Source organism: Saccostrea cucullata, unplaced genomic scaffold (genome assembly GCF_032062105.1).
Source record: "Saccostrea cucullata isolate Sc308-1 unplaced genomic scaffold, CSIRO_AGI_Scuc_v1 ctg2201, whole genome shotgun sequence".
Taxonomy (NCBI): Eukaryota; Metazoa; Mollusca; class Bivalvia; order Ostreida; family Ostreidae; genus Saccostrea; species Saccostrea cuccullata.
The window spans coordinates 117,360-137,865 of record NW_026921523.1 but is presented as its reverse complement, the minus strand read 5'-3'; the positions used below and the strand labels follow the sequence as shown (position 1 = coordinate 137,865).

Sequence of the window (20,506 nt, the reverse complement as noted above, 5' to 3'; positions counted from 1 at the left end):
TAATTATAAAATAAATGAGAAACAACTGATGATTTTTGTTTTGTTTTTATTGTTTTTTTAACAGTTTTTCTTTTGTTGAAAGTAAGGTACAGAGAATTCAACAATATATGTAACAAGATCCATAAAGCTGTGGTTACTCTGATGATACAAGGTCATGTCATGACCTTTCAAGGTCATAATTTGACCTGAATTAATAATCAATGATATCGTTAACAAGTTCTCAACTGTAGTACATATACAATCTGTTAAACACTGCACACCAAAACAAAAATGTAAGGTGCCAAATTAAAGTGATAATTAATCAGTCATTCCATAATAAATATATGAGCCATTTTTTCAATTAAAGAATCATTCAATTACTTAGAGATCAAAGGTCAATGCTGTGTACTTTACAGCATTTGCAGAAACAAATTTTAATATATTCACATCTTCTGCTTATATGTATGATCACTAATATGCTAGCCTAATAGATATAGATGACTATAATATGATGATACACATATTTTTTCTCTCATAAAGATCAAGAAAAAGACCTAGCTAAATCCACCTCACCAACCCAAATACAAAATCAAACCCCGACCCAAATAAAAAATCAAAACCTGAAAATGTTGTGTTGTGTGATAACATCTGTACATGTTCCAATGAGGGAAAAAAACATGAATTTTGAAATTCGTAAAAATGGTAGATATTGACCACAAACGATGCAAATCATGAGTAAATGACAATAAATACAATAATAAATGCAATTCTATTTAGAATTTTACACTGGCACTCAAATAATTTTTTTCAATATATATATACATTACTCATATACAAATGTACTATAAATGTAGAATACTTCTATATGGTGTTTCTTTGATGGAAGTCATATACTAGCTAGCATGAATAGGCAGGACATGGTCGACATACAGTTCAAGTATGTTTATTGTACCGGGAATGTTATGCAAACTATATTCTACTGAAAGTGTAGTGTATTTACCTATAGGTGCTGCATAAAACATGTGGATGCAGAGTAGCATCCAATGGTCAAAATAACACAGTGACAGTGTACTTAAACACAGCTGAAAGTAGAATATCAAGATGTTTTCTATCAAAAAAAAGGACCTTGGGGTATGAGGAATTTCTGACTGATTTCATTTTTCATTATCTGTCTGGCATCTAGAAATTTTCTTCTTAATTCGAGGACACCTGTTCAGAAGGGAATGTAAACAGGCTCCCTTCTCCTGTGTCCTATATAAACAAAACTCCAATGGCTCGTTTATACATCAGCTGATTTCAGCATATTTTCACCCCCTAGCTGGTTGCCATGAAAAATGGCAGCCATTTGCTATTTACCAGACAGATAGTAAAAAAATTCAAATGGTGATCCAGTAAACATATTTGCAATTTTTATATATATATTTATAAAAAGTATCAGAATGATGAATCTGCTTAAATTTGAACTATATTGCTGTTAATGTATTCTGTACCTTTTTTTTAACAGTTTATATTAGTATATTGACAATATACATGTTCTGAGTGGAGAGAAGGCACTTTCAATTAGGGAAACATCTGCTGTACAAATAATAAATAAATCTATTTTATCCGTATATTTTTTACGCTATGCAATTCCAAAGCCATATCATTTAATTATATTGAAGCATAGTGTTTTGTGTCAACAAGATGTTGCAATATTACAAGGGGGGTCTTTTTCTACCAGTAAGTATTTGTGGACACATTTTTCATTTACTGAATTTTCCCTTGACATCCTATCCTAAGACATATATCTACTCCTGCTAATAGATGGGTTTGGTATAGGTATATAGTTACTGAGAACTTTGGCATCACATGCACCTGGAACACAGCTAGGGTTGACACAGATTTGATCTGCATCCAATATTATGCCAAATATTTTTGCTGCTATACTATTCATGTGATTAAGTTGACAGATATATTTGAAGTCCACCTTTTTTAATTCTTTTAAAATTTGAATATAGGATGTAAATGTTGAATGCGTGGTGGCAAAAATCACTTGAAAGGCATTTGGATGATATTATGTGAAGTTTACATAAGGTGTACATATAATTTTTTCCAGAGAAAAATATCACATAGGCATGATCTTTAAGTGACGCAATAAATTTGCAGTAAAACACAGAGCTGCCAACTTACATATTATACATATTTGATTGTGCAAGACAGAATTATAAACCCAGTTTGATAATTATAAAAAATAAAACATTAATATCTACTCTTAATTAATATCTCTTAATATCATTTAACCAAGTTACACACTGAGTAGTGTCCCAAAATTTGTGGCCAATTTGAATCTGTCGGTTTTGTATTGATCTATATTTTTAGCTAAATAGAGACATTTTGGGGGTTAATTCATAGCCCTTCTATTTTTTTTTTCGCCAGCTACAAATTGATAATAGATTCCATTGGCACCTCCATGCATTTAATGTTACATGTACATGTAATACTGAATGATAATGCAGGATAGGGCTTCTACCAGAAGAATAGGTATAGCTCTAAAACAATGAATTAAATCCATGTTGCCCTAAAAAAAATCACCTACAGAGAAATGGAGACAGCACTTATAGTTGATCTATACAATGATGAGTATACTTCAAATTTAACAATGTTTTATATTTTTTTTTCAGCATGACTAGTCTCTGATGCATGCCTATTATAATCTACATCTTATATATAATATAAACACTATACATAAATAATGGCCCTGACAGCCATTTACAGATGGGAATCAATTGTCTCCAAGCCAGTTTCAAACACAAAATAGTAAAATAAACATCACAGTGATTATTTTTTTGGACTTTTCATCTCCAGATTGGGAATGAACATTTACACATTTAGGCACTACACTGACATAATGTCCACATCATATCAACACCCGAGGTACGAAAGAAATTGAATCCAATGAGTTAGAAAGCCTCATTTTGATTGATTCAGTTCTGCACATAATGTAATGAGGCTCCCTGATTGGACAATTTTATATCACATGACAAGAGCACCACATCCTCTTTGGAGGCATCACAACCGTATGTACAAATCATGAAGACTGGGCCAGCGGGTGATCAGCCCCGGCAGGACGGATGTACGAGTCCCTTTTGCTGCCAGCAGCTTGGTGTTTCTCGATTCGGAGTTCTTTGAGTCTTTGCTGGACAATCTTCTTCATGAATTTATACTTGTGTTTGAGTTCTGTTAGGTACTCTTGTTCTTCCCTGTCTAACACTCGAAGGAAGTTACTTAGCTCGGGTAAACTGAAGGCCTCCCACTGCAAAGAGAAAATATGTGTTAACGGTGCATCAAAATGAAAATAAAGGGTAACAATATTTATCATACTTGTTTGTATAGCAGAATTCAATTTCCTTCTGATTTTTTGAGTTTTGTGTTTGAACTTACATCAATGAGCATCATCTTGACAGTTAAGTCATATATATACCATTATAAATTAAACATGTATGACAGAAACTGTTATAGTAAATGTTTATTAAGGACAGACAGACAAACCAGATGATAAAATCACTGATTCAAATATATCTTGGGTGTGTTCATTTCCTTGAACATCAAATATAAAACTGATACAAGAAGAATCAACAAGAAAAACAAATTCTATCTACTCCCAACATACAAAGCTATAGATAAGCAGTGATTTCTTGCTGTGTATCAAGCTAATCTGCCAGTAAGTAAATGACTAAACAAATCCAGCTTCTTTGTCTCACACTCATGATTTAATGAAAATCAAGAATGATTTCAAATATCATCAGTAAAACATATATTGTTTAATTAGCATTGCACTGATACCTTACATATCAGTGCATTTTTTTTCAATATTTCACCCCCAAAAATTTCTATAATTCTGGAGAAAATCCAAATGTATTTTTGGCATGCTTCAAAACTGCAATCATATCGTATGTGCAAATGGAAATTTGTACTTTCTGATCAATGACTTCTCCCCTATTACTTCTGATATAAGGAATACCCCCTGTTGTGATCTGAGGTTACTGACAAGCTATGAGGATTTCCTAATGCTAAGATTTATAGCTTCATTGAGCCTTTATCTTGATTGTTGTCTGATCAATTTGTTTTGGACAGGTGTCCAAAATCTGGCATTCCAATTCCTAAATGCTAATAAAATCTCTGTTTTCACTTTCAATTCTTCTACGAGTCAACAAATGAAAACTCAAATTCTCAAAACTGCAAGAAAAATTCTAAAAATATATCTCTGACATGTATATATTTATATTAATAAGAACTTCTAACTGCAGTCTGTAAACTTTTGACAGCTTTATACCACTAAAATGAATTTCTGAAGAATTAACTTGCCCTTTACATGTACATGTATGCTATTACTGCAACATTAAAAAAGTTTTGCAAGGGTATTACAAATTTCTGATAAGTTCAAAATTTGTGGTCAAAAAAAAATTCTTACATCAATTTCACCATTTTCGTTTTCCTGTAAAACAAAACGTGTTCTGTCTATTCGGTCCGAGTCCCAGAGTAATGATACGTGGAGCGGGAATTCCGTCTCCTGGATCCGACGAAGCTTGGCTAAAAATAGATAAATAACATCATTATTTATACATGTACATAATTTCACTAACTAGATGTCATATAAAGCTCAGATATCAGAGATTCACCAATAGATTTTTGTTACAGGTATTTCTGATAAGAGATAAAGTGGTTTAATGAAAATACAAGCATAGACCTCAAGAAATCTGTCATTGAAATGCCCTTTTGACTTTAATAACGAGACTACAGGCCTTGAAAAAGTAACATTTCTACACAAACAACTTTGTTTGAAGAGTCACTGATATAAGAAATGAGAATTACTGGTTTCTGGTTTCACTGTAAGCGAATTCTATCAGCGGATGGTTCATTAACCTTTCATATTAAGTGGTAATACTTAATACATGTAGTAGATGATGGTGTATGAGGTATCAAACCTAGCTTAAATCAGGCTTTTTAAGTAAGGTCTTATGGTACAGAAAACTTTCAGAATTTATCTACTCATTAAAATCTACAGATAATATCAAGTCATAGCTACAACCAGCCAACTAGATTACAATTTTCATATTTACAGTAAGTCAACTATTGAACTGCTGACAAAAATAGCTGGAAAAATCATTGCTATAAAAATTCATCTGTTTTATTTCTGTGAGAAATTTCTCTTTGGTTCTGATAGCTAACTCTCAAAAGAAAATCCTGTGTTTTGTCTTTACTTATACATCATAAATTCAATGTTTTTCTACAACCTTAACTACGTCAGTATTGCGTCAATGACTCTCAAAGTCTACCACGGCTGTCTGTTACTTCCATTTTTTTTTCTTCAAAAAATTTTAAACATTATTCTAACCTTGATAGGTTCCTCAGATTATTCTATTTATATTCTTTGTTTTTATCTTTGAGGTACATCATGCAACTTATCATTATCAAGGAAATTTATCAAACAAAGGCATATTTGAGACTGATGGTGGTCTGATATTTTACAGTCATACAAGAACTTTCAATCCCCATTTTGAATACCATGTTATTTCTTACACGTACTAGTATTTTGCAAATTCTAGAGCTGCATGTACAAAGATGCTGTAACAATTACCTTGAATTCTTTTCATATTGAACTGGATCATCTTAAAATATTTTCACATAACAAACTCTTTCATAAAAAGTTAGATCCACCTACCTATTTTGCCTTTCTCATTCAGCTCTTGCTCATACAAGGCAAATTTTCTGGGATTGTCTAAAATATGGAACTTTTTCAACAACATGGAGATCACGTCCTTTGTAGTTTCATCACTGTTATAAGAAATAACAATATCAAAATGTGAACAGTATTTTCTAATGACATCAAACTGCATCCACAGTACACATACAGTAAACATGTATGTTACTTATTTTTCTTATCAGAACAAAATATCTCAATTTTTAAATTTAACACAAATTAGCTCAGTTAAGCTAATGGATTCAACACAACAACAAAATCAATTTGGTCCAAATACAAGCCCCACTGAAGTTTTCTGTTAGCTTCAAATTTATATATATGTGGGTTTTGCTTAAGTCATATTTTATATAAAATAGGAATAATTAACTTATGTATTCAAACTCTTGGCCAATAACTCAAGCCTGGATGACCAGTGTACATATTTTAGTATTTCCATTTATTGGTCCCTTACCTGGTTATATGAATAGACTTGACTGTGTCACGGGGCATGTAGAACGAAATAGTCTGGGTGTTCTGTTCTACGATGTGCTCATTGGTCAGGAGTTCGTAGACAGAAGGGGGTCGTGCCCCCAGAGACATACAGATAGGTCGTACAAGGTTCAAGGTCACTTTCACAAAACCCTGGAAAGTTTCACCCTTCTCTGTATGCTGCAAGAAGTAAAAAGAAATTTAAGTAATTACATTAGTAGTTAGATTCTACCATCCTTACATTGTTAAAAGAAAATATTTGATCAGATTGTTTCAACTGAGAAAAGACAGCATATATTGTTCAGACTAATACCACAGGAGAAAAGAACTTCATACAGTCATCTGAGAAGATGACAGGGATAGAGTGATGACACACTATGTGTTACAGGAAAATCAGATTTCTCCAGCCAATATTAGAAAGGATGTTATGTACTGGGTTAAAATAATCAATATGACATGATAGAGTCAGACTGACTCATCAAAGAAAAAGGGGTTCTAATGCTCTCAATTTATAACTCTTCAAGTCTGTCAGGTATTTCAAATTAAAATACTTTCTGGCATTTTCTTTTTTTACTATTTTCTAGAACAGGATATGAAAAATTTTATTGCATTTAGGAATGCTTTCATTTAAGTTTAAAAGCAATGAAGTTCTTGTTATTGGCAATATGATATCTTAACATAGTATAAAAAGTTGGGTAACCAAATAAAAAAAGTTAATTTAAGAACTATTTAGCATAATATATAGTATGTCAGTCTTTTTAGTTTAGCTTTCAGTTTCATATGCAGAGAAGCACTGAATTAAAGTTGTACACTTGAAATTTTAATGACGTGTATTACATGTATATAATGTACTGTATCAAACACCTGATGGGGGAGACCACACTTACTGGACCAGGGAGAACTCATTAGGTACATTTATTCAGGTGCTTGTCCATTAGATGGTAGGATTTTCACACTCGGTGAAGCTATTCCAAGTGATTCACCACATGGTGTATTTTGGAGAATCTCCAAGACTTATTTTTCCTGTATGATAACTTGTAGACATTCTATAGCCTCCATCTTCTGCCAAGCAATGTTTGGTTAATCTGAAGATGGGGCATTGGAGCACCAACAAGGCAACAAATAACCCCATACAATTCATAAGATACCTGTGTATATCTGTGCTGTTTGACTTATTGCTTTCAAGTAAATCAGAAATGAAATTCTAACATTTCACACAGATTCCTTAATAATCCTGGCAAAGATGCAATCCAAGTTGCAATCATGTAGTAAACTTATTTTGACATATATAACCCAATACATTGCAAACCAAACCATGTAGTTTTCAAGATAGATTGATCTAAGTGGAATCATAAATAAACAGAATGTATGAAAGTTATTTATGTCAGATGAAATCTTTGTGACATGGAGGTTACACACACTAACAAGCAAGCTTTTAACTGACTCAGACACCCCATATGTTTATCGTTGACTCTGTCTGCCTGTTTGTGGGTTTGTTCACCTCTTTACTTTTTTTGAAACATCTGTCTTCCTTCTAGGGTTCCCCCAGAAACAAAGACAACCACAGGAACTCGACACAGAGATTGACAAACCTTCAGACTCACTATGATGTGTATGATTTATCCTGCATCTTAACAAGAAATCTACCAGTGCATTGTCTGCATTCCACTCAATGCATGTGCCGCATGTTGGCAGTACTAAACATGATTTTTATTGTGGAAAAAGAATTCTTCAAATATATACCTCAGACTTCTTCCAGATAATAAAGAGAAATTTTAATTAAATCACTATAAGCCAATGTCTTTACATTTTTGTACCTTTTTGTCTTTGTGGATGAAAATCTAAACATGAAATTGTCTAAGGTTTGGTAGTTCAGTTCGAAAGTCTAGTATAAGCACTAATTCACATGCACGCTAATTGCTCTTATAAAAACTTTCATCTCTTAAATCATATTAAATTAATAATTCATTTATGAGACATTTTGATTGAAAGATTAGAACATTAACATCTTATCTTCTCAAAAACTCCTCCTTTCAAAATAATTTACAAATATATCAAAACAAACTGATTGCCAGGATCACCTGTTTAACAAGTGGTCGGTTTGCAATCCAAAATTTTTTTTCAACTTTTATATCTTCTTTGAGTTAAAGAGAGATAAATTTTAACTTTGGCATGTTATCATAAAAATTCTTTTTTGTGCCAGAAAAAAATCTCTCCTACCAGCCATCATTAGTTCAATGATCTTGGTTACTTTATCTAATCCCAAAATTCTATTTCTACAAAGATTTCTAAGAATCTTAAGCTCTGAGTAACTTAAAAGTTTAACAGCTTGGGATTTTCTGAAGTTTTAAATGATCACATCTAAATTTCTGAGAATCAATGAATTCACTTCTCAATATCCTGTTCATTCATTTTTCTTTTTATTTAAAATAGAGCCATATTAACATCATTAAAATTGACACAAGCTTCATTCACTCACTAAGGTCTCATCTTAAACACCTTCACAATAGACAAGGTGACCTTGAAATGCAAGGACAAACAAAATATCAGCTATCTAAATTGCCATCATCTCTCTCATTGAAACCTAAACCTTTAATATCACAATTTTGGCAAATGATTTAAGTCTCCAACAAAATTTACATTTCATATCTCTATTTCAATCCCCACCCCAATTCTTTACTGGTAAATGCAAGAATCAAAAGTGGTTACCAGTTTTCCACATGTAACACTTACTAGTTTGAAGTCTGCCCCTGGCACCAGTGTATTGTATTCCTCTAACTTCTGTACATGTAACACTTACTAGTTTGAAGTCTGCCCCTGGCACCAGTGTATTGTATTCCTCTAACTTCTGTACATGTAACACTTACTAGTTTGAAGTCTGCCCCTGGCACCAGTGTATTGTATTCCTCTAACTTCTGTACATGTAACACTTACTAGTTTGAAGTCTGCCCCCGGCACCAGTGTATTGTATTCCTCTAATTTCTGTACATGTAACACTTACTAGTTTGAAGTCTGCCCCCGGCACCAGTGTATTGTATTCCTCTAATTTCTGTACATGTAACACTTACTAGTTTGAAATCTGCCCTCGGCACCAGTGTATTGTATTCCTCTAACTTCTGTACATGTAACACTTACTAGTTTGAAATCTGCCCCCACCAGTGGCACCAGTGTATTGTATTCCTCTAACTTCTGTACATGTAACACTTACTAGTTTGAAATCTGCCCTCGGCACCAGTGTATTGTATTCCTCTAACTTCTGTACATGTAACACTTACTAGTTTGAAATCTGCCCCCGGCACCAGTGTATTGTATTCCTCTAACTTCTGTACATGTAACACTTACTAGTTTGAAATCTGCCCTCGGCACCAGTGTATTGTATTCCTCTAACTTCTGTACATGTAACACTTACTAGTTTGAAGTCTGCCCCCGGCACCAGTGTAAGTCTGTATGTATTGTATTCCTCTAACTTCTGTACATGTAACACTTACTAGTTTGAAGTCTGCCCCCGGCACCAGTGTATTGTATTCCTCTAACTTCTGTACATGTAACACTTACTAGTTTGAAATTCTGTACCCTTACTAGTTTGCACCAGTGTATTGTATTCCTCTAACTTCTGTACATGTAACACTTACTAGTTTGAAATCTGCCCTCGGCACCAGTGTATTGTATTCCTCTAACTTCTGTACATGTAACACTTACTAGTTTGAAGTCTGCCCCCGGCACCAGTGTATTGTATTCCTCTAACTTCTGTACATGTAACACTTACTAGTTTGAAGTCTGCCCCCGGCACCAGTGTATTGTATTCCTCTAATTTCTGTACATGTAACACTTACTAGTTTGAAATCTGCCCTCGACACCAGTGTATTGTATTCCTCTAACTTCTGTACATGTAACACTTACTAGTTTGAAGTCTGCCCCCGGCACCAGTGTATTGTATTCCTCTAACTTCTGTACATGTAACACTTACTAGTTTGAAGTCTGCCCCCGGCACCAGTGTATTGTATTCCTCTAACTTCTGTACATGTAACACTTACTAGTTTGAAATCTGCCCCCGGCACCAGTGTATTGTATTCCTCTAACTTCTGTACATGTAACACTTACTAGTTTGAAGTCTGCCCCCGGCACCAGTGTATTGTATTCCTCTAACTTCTGTACATGTAACACTTACTAGTTTGAAGTCTGCCCCTGGCACCAGTGTATTGTATTCCTCTAACTTCTGTACATGTAATACTTACTAGTTTGAAGTCTGCCCTCGGCACCAGTGTATTGTATTCCTCTAACTTCTGTACATGTAACACTTACTAGTTTGAAATCTGCCCCCGGCACCAGTGTATTGTATTCCTCTAACTTCTGTACATGTAACACTTACTAGTTTGAAATCTGCCCTCGGCACCAGTGTATTGTATTCCTCTAACTTCTGTACATGTAACACTTACTAGTTTGAAATCTGCCCTCGGCACCAGTGTATTGTATTCCTCTAACTTCTGTACATGTAACACTTACTAGTTTGAAGTCTGCCCTCGGCACCAGTGTATTGTATTCCTCTAACTTCTGTACATGTAACACTTACTAGTTTGAAGTCTGCCCCCGGCACCAGTGTATTGTATTCCTCTAACTTCTGTACATGTAACACTTACTAGTTTGAAGTCTGCCCCCCGGCACCAGTGTATTGTATTCCTCTAACTTCTGTACATGTAACACTTACTAGTTTGAAGTCTGCCCCTGGCACCAGTGTATTGTATTCCTCTAATTTCTTCTTTAACTCCTCCCTGTTTAGAGTGGCCTGGCTTGGTTTCCGTGGTAACTTGTCGTCGGGGATTGTCCCTGATCTGTAGCCACTGTCTGTCTCGTCCTTCTCCTGCAAAAATCAACCCTTACATTTACCGAAATCAGTCACACACAAAAGATGCTATTCATTAAACTTTTTCTTGTAATCTTAACACATTAAGAAAGGAATTGGCATATGTTAAATCCTCAAAACATATAGCACCTCTTCCTCAAATTTCATTTTTCACTCTCTAGCATATAACTTTCTACAAATTTAAATTACATAAATAATCTATCAGCATTGAGTTAACTATTTTTTTTAACAGAACATTTTGAAATTTATTTTTGCACTATTTAATCATATTTCGATCGATAAAAAAATTTCCCCAGAACATGCATGCAACTGATTTCCAATAACCCTCTGCTGAGTATCAAATCTACTTCCCCAGGCCCCTGTGAATTTTATCTGACGTACATTAGCGGCCTCCGAGGTAGCCTCGCTGCTGGCGCTCAGGTTAACGTCGGAGACACTGGGAAGTCCCTCCACTTCCTGGGAGGAGTCGTCTAGAGGAAGTCCGTCGGGGGAGTGTTTACACGGAAGACGCACTAACTGGGCACACTTCTGGTGGCTTGTAAAATGACAATCTGTAAAGATTAAATCATCCAATTTTATATCTAATGTGTTTCTGGATCAGATTAATGAATGCAAATTAAAATAGACAAAAACTGCCTCTTATTGAGACAAAAAAAATTGAATTCATTCCTTAATAATTACTGTAAATCACTTTTTAATCATGAGAACTTTATTTTCTCGTAATTACGTGAGACAGTGTGTTCGCAAAAATTTAATTCTTGCGTATAATAGCATTCCTTAAGATTATATAGAGCAATAACCACAATTCATGAAAATTTTGTCTCGCTAATCAAGAGTCAATGACTATCTCGCGAAAATAAGGTGTCACGAAAATATAGTGATCTACAGTATTATGAAAGAGCTTTTATACATCTAGTTTAAATTTAATGAACTTTACAAAAAATGAAAAAAGGCTAATCATGCTAATTATCCTTTTCTTCATTTTTGGAAGTGATCATAAAGAGTGTAACATTAATCAAGTGATTGTAATGACTGCCTTCTCTTATGTATATTATCGCAAAATTTACTTTTTTTAAAATATTTGCGAACAAAAAAAGTCGAGTAGTGCATGATTCATTGATCATTAGATTTATTAGTTACGCGTATCAATCCAAGTCATACTATCCACAAAATCAGATTATATGTTTTCAAAAAATTTGTGAATATAACTCTATCAAAAAGATATATTCCAAGTGCATCAGATATAATTACATGTATTTTACACAGATAACTTATAATTAAATTCTAAAATACATTCTGTGCATTTTCAACATTTAAGTGATGATAAAACTATGGCATTCACTCTTTTTTTTTTAAGATTTGTGTTTCTTTTTTTTTAAACGTCGGCGATGTGTATTGCAGCTGACCGACTTTAGCGTTATGGGAGAGACGCGATCTCGGTTACGTCCTTTGATGAACTTTGTGATTTTGATTTATTCAGGTGTTATCAATTTCAAATATACATGTAGATCATAAATATATTCTAGAATGCTGTTATGCAGGAGTGTCAGCTTGCTTGACATTCAGAAACCTTATTGAATATAAAGCTACAGCTAGTTGAATTTAAGAACTATGAATTCCACTCTCTAGCTAAAGTTTGTATTAACGTAAAAGTCAACACTGTAATTAATTTGTACAGTCAGCTTTCTGGAATGGAAATATGTAAAGCAGACTTCATCTAATTACAATAACGGCACCAAATATGGTAAATGAATTCGGAGTGTAATTAATGCTGCCCCTTCATTAATGAACAAAAATAACTAGAATATGTCATTTATTATTCACTAATGTCAACCATTTAGTGGTGGCACATTCTGAGGGCACAGTGTTCCCATATGAATTTATTATTCCACTCTAAATCATTTAAGGCTTTTATAAGAAAAACCATTGCATGTATATGTATCAAGTACACATGAAACACATGAATATACGTAAAACGATACTGGCCCCATTTCATTGACTGGATATTAAGACGAAATTCCAGACTAGACAACATTTCAATCAATGGAATTCAATAAAAGAAAAGTTTACATTGTACATCTAGTTATAAGCAAGGTTTCAGAATATGCAATATCTTGGATAGACAAGTTTTACTGTGCTTTACTCTAATATATATTTCAATCTACTCTTGGATTTTAATCAACCAAGAAAAGATTTTCATGGACTGAGACACTCCTAAACTCATTTCAAAACAAGTGTATTAAGTTATATGCCCTCCATTAGGCTACTGTATTCATTTTGCTCAGTTACCACTGGTGATTAGTGGCACAGACATATACAGTAGCAGAGAAGTATAGGGAACATCTGTTAACACATAACCGTAGATACAGTAGTTCAGTTAGTGGGCTACAGTGGCTGATACTTGAGATGGCTGAATAAAACAGGACAGGACAAACTATTTACATATCTATTTTTTTTCTAAATACATGTACCGGTATGTTTCCTCATGTGCATTGATTATAAGTTACAACACACAATATTGAATGTATATGTCTGTATAACAGTCTTCTAATCTAACATCAGACTGTGTTTTTGATGGGGTTTCCTGTAAACAGATAACCTTGCATACCCCTGTGTCTACACAGATTCCAGTAACCCAATTAATACACCAAAAATAAACTCACAGGCAAAATAAAAATAAAGATTGCAGAGCTTGTCTAAGAATGAACTGTAAATCTAAGATTTGTTATAATAGAGAAACTGTGATGCTCCTTAGAAGAGACAGATTTCATGAACATAGCAGTGTTCTCTAATTGGCTGATGTCTTTTGGATAGCATTGTACTAGTATGCTGGTTTCTCCTAACCAAAGTAGGGCGTAATACCATATCGACTTGACAGGGAAGTCAACTTCCTAATCCAAAGTCCAAAGTTTGGGCTTTATTTCAGTCACTTTGTGTATGTCTCACTATAAAACCTGAAGATACCTATGTACTCTTATTACAATTGAAGGCAGGTTGTTCTAACTATAAAGCATACAACCATAAACCAGATTTTCCTACAACAAATAACCCTGGTGTCTCCATATCACTGTTCACCTATAAAGCTAGCCAGACAGATATTATATAACCTACTGATTAAACAATAGACGGTTCAATTACATTGTTCCAGACTCTGATATCTCAATATCAGGGAGACGTCACAGTGAATTAGCAGTTCCAACCGCTTATTCTTTATGGTTTTTTTTTTAATCCTAATTACCTCAAAAATTCAGTTATTTCATAGAATTTTATTCTTGGTTCCGTTGAGTTCAAAATATCAAGGTTTGACTGTAAATTGTTTACTTTGATTCAAAATATCAAGGTTTGACTGTAAATTGTTTACTTTGATATCCCATAAACGCCGAAGGCGTTTAATCCCTTGCAGATTAAAAATCCCCAATTAACCCAATTAACCACTTGAGGTATATTGGTTATGATAAACCTGGTGATTCAAGGTCTGTACGTATTGTAAACATGTAAACACCTAAACCTGTTGACAGATTCCTTCAAAGAAACATAAAATCTGATAAGAAACTCAAACAAAGGAACAGAAATATATACAGCATTGTCTAAAGAGAACTGTCCATATAAAATTCTATTCAAGTTCTACAATACTAAAATAAGCTGATACACCTAGGTTCCAATAATGAAGCCAATTTAGGTTAGTCATTCAACCCACTTCCTCTGTTTCAGGAGAAATATGAATAAACCTATCAATTAATTTTAAAGTGCCTCCAGATCTAACATTATAGTCAGCTGGGTTCGTTCAGTTCAGTCTGGGGCATCAAGAGAGTTCATACTTATATCTGTATATATAATTACTTATGTTGGTTTACTGGTCTCTGGTCTATACATCTTTTCATAGAATATTTTACTAATATCATTGTATTCTTTTTTCATGAAGTTTTATCATGTTTATTGGACATCAAAAATGCAAAAAAGAAAAAAAAAAGACCAATTATTTTCCTCAAAATTAACATTTAACTAATTGAGGTATAACATATGAGCTACGAAAATCCCTTTTTTTTCTGAAAGAAGCTTATATTTAAACTTAACAAAAATGCTTGTAGCGGAAAATGACAGCAATGGTCACTAATTATAAAGTGCATAGATCTCATTTATACCTTGCTAGTATACATTTTACAAAATTTTACACCTTGAGCAATAACCATAATGGATTAAATTTTCTCATCATTGCAATTCAACTAGTACCCCCTTCGACTTTTTTCTGTAGCTGGTTTGAGAATTACCAGACATTTTTACCATGGACATGCTAGATGCCAAAGGCACCTACCATAAAATCGAGAAAGAACAGCCCTAATTATAGAGCATCATCAATGAACCCCTCCAAACGATAATTACACACTAGATACCCACTTACTCCATTAATGTCAAATACTTAATCTAATCAAAGGAGCTTCAAAGAAAGGATATGACCCCATGACCCCACTTATAAAATGCATCTTGGTCCACAAGGAATTTTGAGGGCAGACACCTGTATTTATAGAACACTGTACAATAATTTATCTGTTATTCATTGTATTTAACCTTGAAATGAACTGGAATAATGTGATTTACTTTAATAACTGTTGTCTACACAAGCCTAGTTAGTTCCAATAGACAAGCATTTCTTAATTGTCACTATACTCTTCATCAAAATTGTTCTCCAAACCACTTCAAAGGCATGTAATATTTTTAACTTAAATATTTTTAGAGGATTTCTTCTGCAGAAAACTGCCATGGAAACCAGACAATTTATTTTTTGTAGGCATGTTAGAAGACTACTGCAATGTAACAACACAGCCATGCAGACTTGACAAAAACTGAAATGGTACATACAACCAGTAAAATGACTGGAACCACTTATACACTCAGGCCTAACTGGTACCACAGGGCAGCATGTGGGAGACCACAGGTGGTGGTGCCTAAAGATCTGTATCTGATAAATGTACACCTTAAAGCCATTAGGGTAGCCATTAAGAAAATTAATCACTGTACCAAGATTATGCAATATTTATAATCTGATAACCATCTGAGACTTACTCTCATTATTAATGAAGATGATTTGTAATTTCTGTAATACTGTTGCATGTTTTTGATGCATCAAGTGTTTGTCTTTGATGATATCAAGTTAGTTATATGATCTGATTGCAAACACCTGAGTTTACCTATGTAATTTTTTGTAATCATATGTGTGTGCAGATAAGCAGTTTTTGAATGGGTCCCCTAGGGTGCAGCATTATCTCTGAGATTAGGGTGAACATTTAACACATTAGAATGATTGACTTTTCCTGATTCTACCTGTGTTTGCCTCAGCTGTTAAGAATCACATCCTATCTGATACCTCTATTTACCTGTAGTCAATATGATGTAATAATCTTAGGTAAATAATACAGTCATTACAGAGAGGAAATGAATGTTCAGAAATTCCATAATCTCTCTCTCTGCATGCAGAGTAATGCCAAACCTAATTTTCATTTCAAGAATTTGTTAAGGATGCCTGAAGTTAATGGTAATACATGAAATAACTTGTAATTTATATTATGTAATGCAAATGTGTTTGCCATTCTGCCTGTAAGTATTCGTGTGCTGTTAATTGAATTATGCATGAAGTAAACTGCTGATTTAAACCCCGGATGCTGAACTTACCATGACTAGAAATTTGAGCACTTGGTTCTGAACATGAACACTTTGGTACATTGTTCACATCACTTGGTTCTGAGCAACATTGTACACAACCTGAAATATCACTTTGTGAACCTGAACAACTTAGTACATTGCTTTTATATTCCACAGTATTCTGAATACTGTTCACATTACTAGGGTCCGCAGAATAAAATCCAGTATCACATTCGGAGTATGTATGAACTGTGTTAAGACTTGAACAACTCCCATAATTCCCTGATATGTTCGAGGCTGACGTGGACCTCTTTTTGTTCAGATGACTGAATATATAGTCCCATTCTCCACCTGAGTTCCAAAGTCTGTGTTCACCAGCTTCCAGCATGGCATCGTATTTCTTTGTAGGGTCTCTATCACAGAGGGCTTGTAGTTCTGACACAATGTCACAGCCAGACTGTCTGTTAATCCTATCAATCACACGAGATCTTCGTTTTACCTTAAACGTCTGAAACTCCCTCTCAAACTCCAGAAAACTTGCATCATTGTCAAAAAACTCGGTAAACATATCTTCCTCTGGGTCATCTTCAATGTCACCTATAAATAACTCATCATCTAACACGATGGTTTTGTCGTCGTCATCGCTGCTATCACTGTCCTCGTCCCCGAACCTGTTCAGGGACAGTCGAAGCTTGTCCGCACTATTCGAGAATCTTTTACTTTTAAAAGTCTCAAACACTCTCTCAAACTCCTGGAAGTTTTCATCACTGTTGAAGAATTCCATTAACTGGTCTGTACTGAGTCGACTCCTTCGTGATTCGGCCGTGGCTTGTCTGGTTCTCCGCTGACACTCCGGACTGCTTCCCTCTCGTAATTCTTGTTTTAACACACGGAAATCTAACAAATCCTGCTTAAAATCCTCAAAGTCATCTTCATCAATGAATCCATGCCTCAGAGGTCTAAACTTTGGTGATGAAGCGATATCTTGAAAATTGAGTTTGAATATCTCTGACTGCAGAAAATTCCTGGCCGCACTAATGCGCTTGGATCTATTCAGCTTATTGGTTTTCTTACGGAATGGAAGGAATGATTCTCTACTATCTTCCATGCCTCACAGTGCCTGAGACATCCACTGAAGTTGAGCTGAATGAGCACATCATAACACTTGCTTCAGAGCTCTCCTGTTGGGAAGGGGGGATTTTATCTCTGGGGATAGATTAAATACAAAGCTTTGGAGGCTTGTAACACCAATCACTGACTACTGATTCCCTATCTCACCAGCATATCAACAGAAGATGCTAAATTTAATGGATCCTGAAGCAAGTCTAAAAATACCTGATTAAGACTAGATAATTTCTGTAGCTCTATATTTCCCCAAAAAACTTTTTTTCCTATTTCCCCCTGAAACTAATCACTTACAGTGTGTGTCAATTAGAAATCAAAGTTGTTTTTTAACACACACTTCCCTCAAAGATAAAACTCCAATACATGAATCATGACCTGAAGCAAGGATAAAAGCTAGCCTTACAAACAGGAATAGAACAGTCCAACATACCAGGTGGAATTTCCTCAATCTCCGTCACCCATCACGATTTGCCTGGTCGAGTATAACACTACAAACATGTCACACACATACACTGACTAGTACCACCCTAATTAATACACAGTTCCTTCTTTCACCTCAACAATACACAACCAATTACTAAAAGTCATCAATCTTCCTCTCATTTGCTGAATCAACAGTATACACTTATCCAGGCTCCAACATTCGAAGATGAATAAAGAGTTTTTAATATGCACCGATATAATGTTAAGATTCACACTCTCCTAGTGCTGGTAAGATTTGTAAGCTGCTACAAAGCTGTAAGTCCTCCTTATTACTGTGTCTCAGTACACAGTCAGGCCAGTCTGCTGTCTGTGATGCTAATGTAGTCTGACAGATCCCCCTCCTTGTAATGTTATGTCATCCCCCTTAGCTTTCCTCTAACAATAACAGGCACAGTGTGTTACATCACATTCTCCAACACCAGATGTCCTACCAGCTCTCCTCTGTGATTGGGTACCCTGCGGACAGTTTATAAATCACAGTTTGCAGAAGAAATGGACAATAAGCAGAGTTTCTCTCAATTTTATCCTCATAAAAAAAAAACCTTACTCTGTAACAGGAAATCTGATCCACTAATTAATAATGACTTTCAGATTATTTTGTTATCCTCATGTACCAGCTAATACTATGGACAAAAGTATTTTTAGAATATCCTTGAATCAGTTCTAATGATTGCCTTCCAGACTTCCCTATTTCACCAGATTACAGAGTTCTGGAGATCACAGGACCGTGGCTGCCTCAGACTTCACTAGCGTTCTTTTGATGAGGGCACCTTGTTAACGAACTAAGATACTTTTACCTGATTGACTGTCACTCTAGCTATAAATATCCATCTGTCTAAGACTGCACACATGGGTTATAATAGTTAATGGGAAGAATATTCCTCAGCAGAAAAAATGTTCTTAATCAGCAAAAAAATTTCTTATTATATTGTTTTCCACAGATAAATTCCAAAAAAAAACAACACATTCTCTTTTGTTAATTAAAATCCTTCGGGTTTAAACTCTGTACACATATAATCAATCATCTGATTTTTTCCATCTGTTGAGATAAAAAATAAAACCCCAGCACCTAGTGTTATCTTGTGATGTCACTGCTATTAAATGAGAATGGTTTCAGGTAAACACCTTAGAAAGGTAACACTTATGTGCTTCTCTTCGAAATCTGACACAGTCCCAAACAGGTGAATCACTCGGATCAAGCTTTACCAGTACATAAACACGCCAGTCATTTTGTTTATTTAAATCCCACGAGAATATCAGCTGGAGAAGGTATTATCTTTAAACTACGGACATAGATTTAGTTCAAGAGAGAAAACCTTGATGTGGCTCTATGGAGAGCTTTTCTACATCTCACCCACACTAGATCACCTTGAAAGTGAAACTCCAGATTTAAAAATTTTTACGACATACAATGACACCTTGACACAAAGACCTTTGTTTAAAATTTAAAACTGCCAGAGTTATCTACTCTTTTCATGGGCAACCAATAAAACAGAAATTTTGAAAATCATTTTCTCTCACAAATATATTTATAAGCCCTAAATAATACATTCTGTCCTGACTTTATATATGATGTGAACAATCAAGACAAAATTTAAGGAGTGTTTGGGCATTGTATACTTTTTAAAATGAACTGTGTGTCCTTTCATATTGTGTTATTGTTATGGACTTATTTTCCATTCTATAGAATTAAATATCTTAACGCTATATTCATGTCATTCATCTGTACACCGACAGTGGAATTTCTCCCACTAAAACCTATAAATACCATGAAGAAACACTATTTCTTCTGAGCAATAGGGCAATTTTTTTCTTCAAAACAGGGATTATAATCATTTCTAATTAAAGGTTATATAAGTTTACATCTTTAAAATTAGAAGGAAGATAAGAGAGTAACTACAATAACTAATGTCTTTATTTGTCCCCTATTTGCCAGGACTATCAGCCTGTTAGTATTAATTGATTGTCACCCTTTGTGGTATGATTTCCCTCGGGGTCATGGGCCTGTCCAATACTCTACCCAAGGGAGCGAGACACTGATTTTTATCAGTAATAATGATGATAAGTGGCCAAGACACCTTCAATAATTTCACACCCTATATTTATTAAACAATATATTTCCATAGCAAACATCCAAATATTCATACCAGTCTTCTATCCACCTGTTCATGAAAATATATTGGAACCAATAATGACATTATGGCTAGCAAATG

At 34.5% G+C, this 20,506-nt stretch overlaps 1 protein-coding gene across 1 annotated transcript; it reads right to left on the bottom strand.

The window, feature by feature from the left end:
* Positions 1-29: 29 nt before the first annotated feature.
* LOC134260189 (uncharacterized) lies at positions 30-18,827 on the bottom strand. The gene is made up of 7 exons (XM_062742779.1): positions 16,716-18,827; positions 11,430-11,599; positions 10,893-11,045; positions 6,171-6,367; positions 5,681-5,793; positions 4,430-4,548; positions 30-3,271 (listed from the first exon to the last, which is right to left on the bottom strand). Exons 1-7 carry the CDS (start codon positions 17,791-17,793, stop codon positions 3,047-3,049), a joined length of 2,055 nt encoding a protein of 684 aa, XP_062598763.1. The 5' UTR covers positions 17,794-18,827; the 3' UTR covers positions 30-3,046.
* Positions 18,828-20,506: the final 1,679 nt, after the last annotated feature.

Excerpts from the sequence above, each read along its gene's own strand:
- LOC134260189 (XM_062742779.1), bottom strand. The coding sequence starts at position 17,793 with ATGGAAGATAGTAGAGAATCATTCCTTCCATTCCGTAAGAAAACCAAT. Across the intron at positions 5,794-6,170 it reads AAGTCTATTCATATAACCAG|TGATGAAACTACAAAGGACG; the intron begins GTAAGGGACCAA and ends TTCTTATAACAG. Across the intron at positions 4,549-5,680 it reads GAATGAGAAAGGCAAAATAG|CCAAGCTTCGTCGGATCCAG; the intron begins GTAGGTGGATCT and ends ATCTATTTTTAG.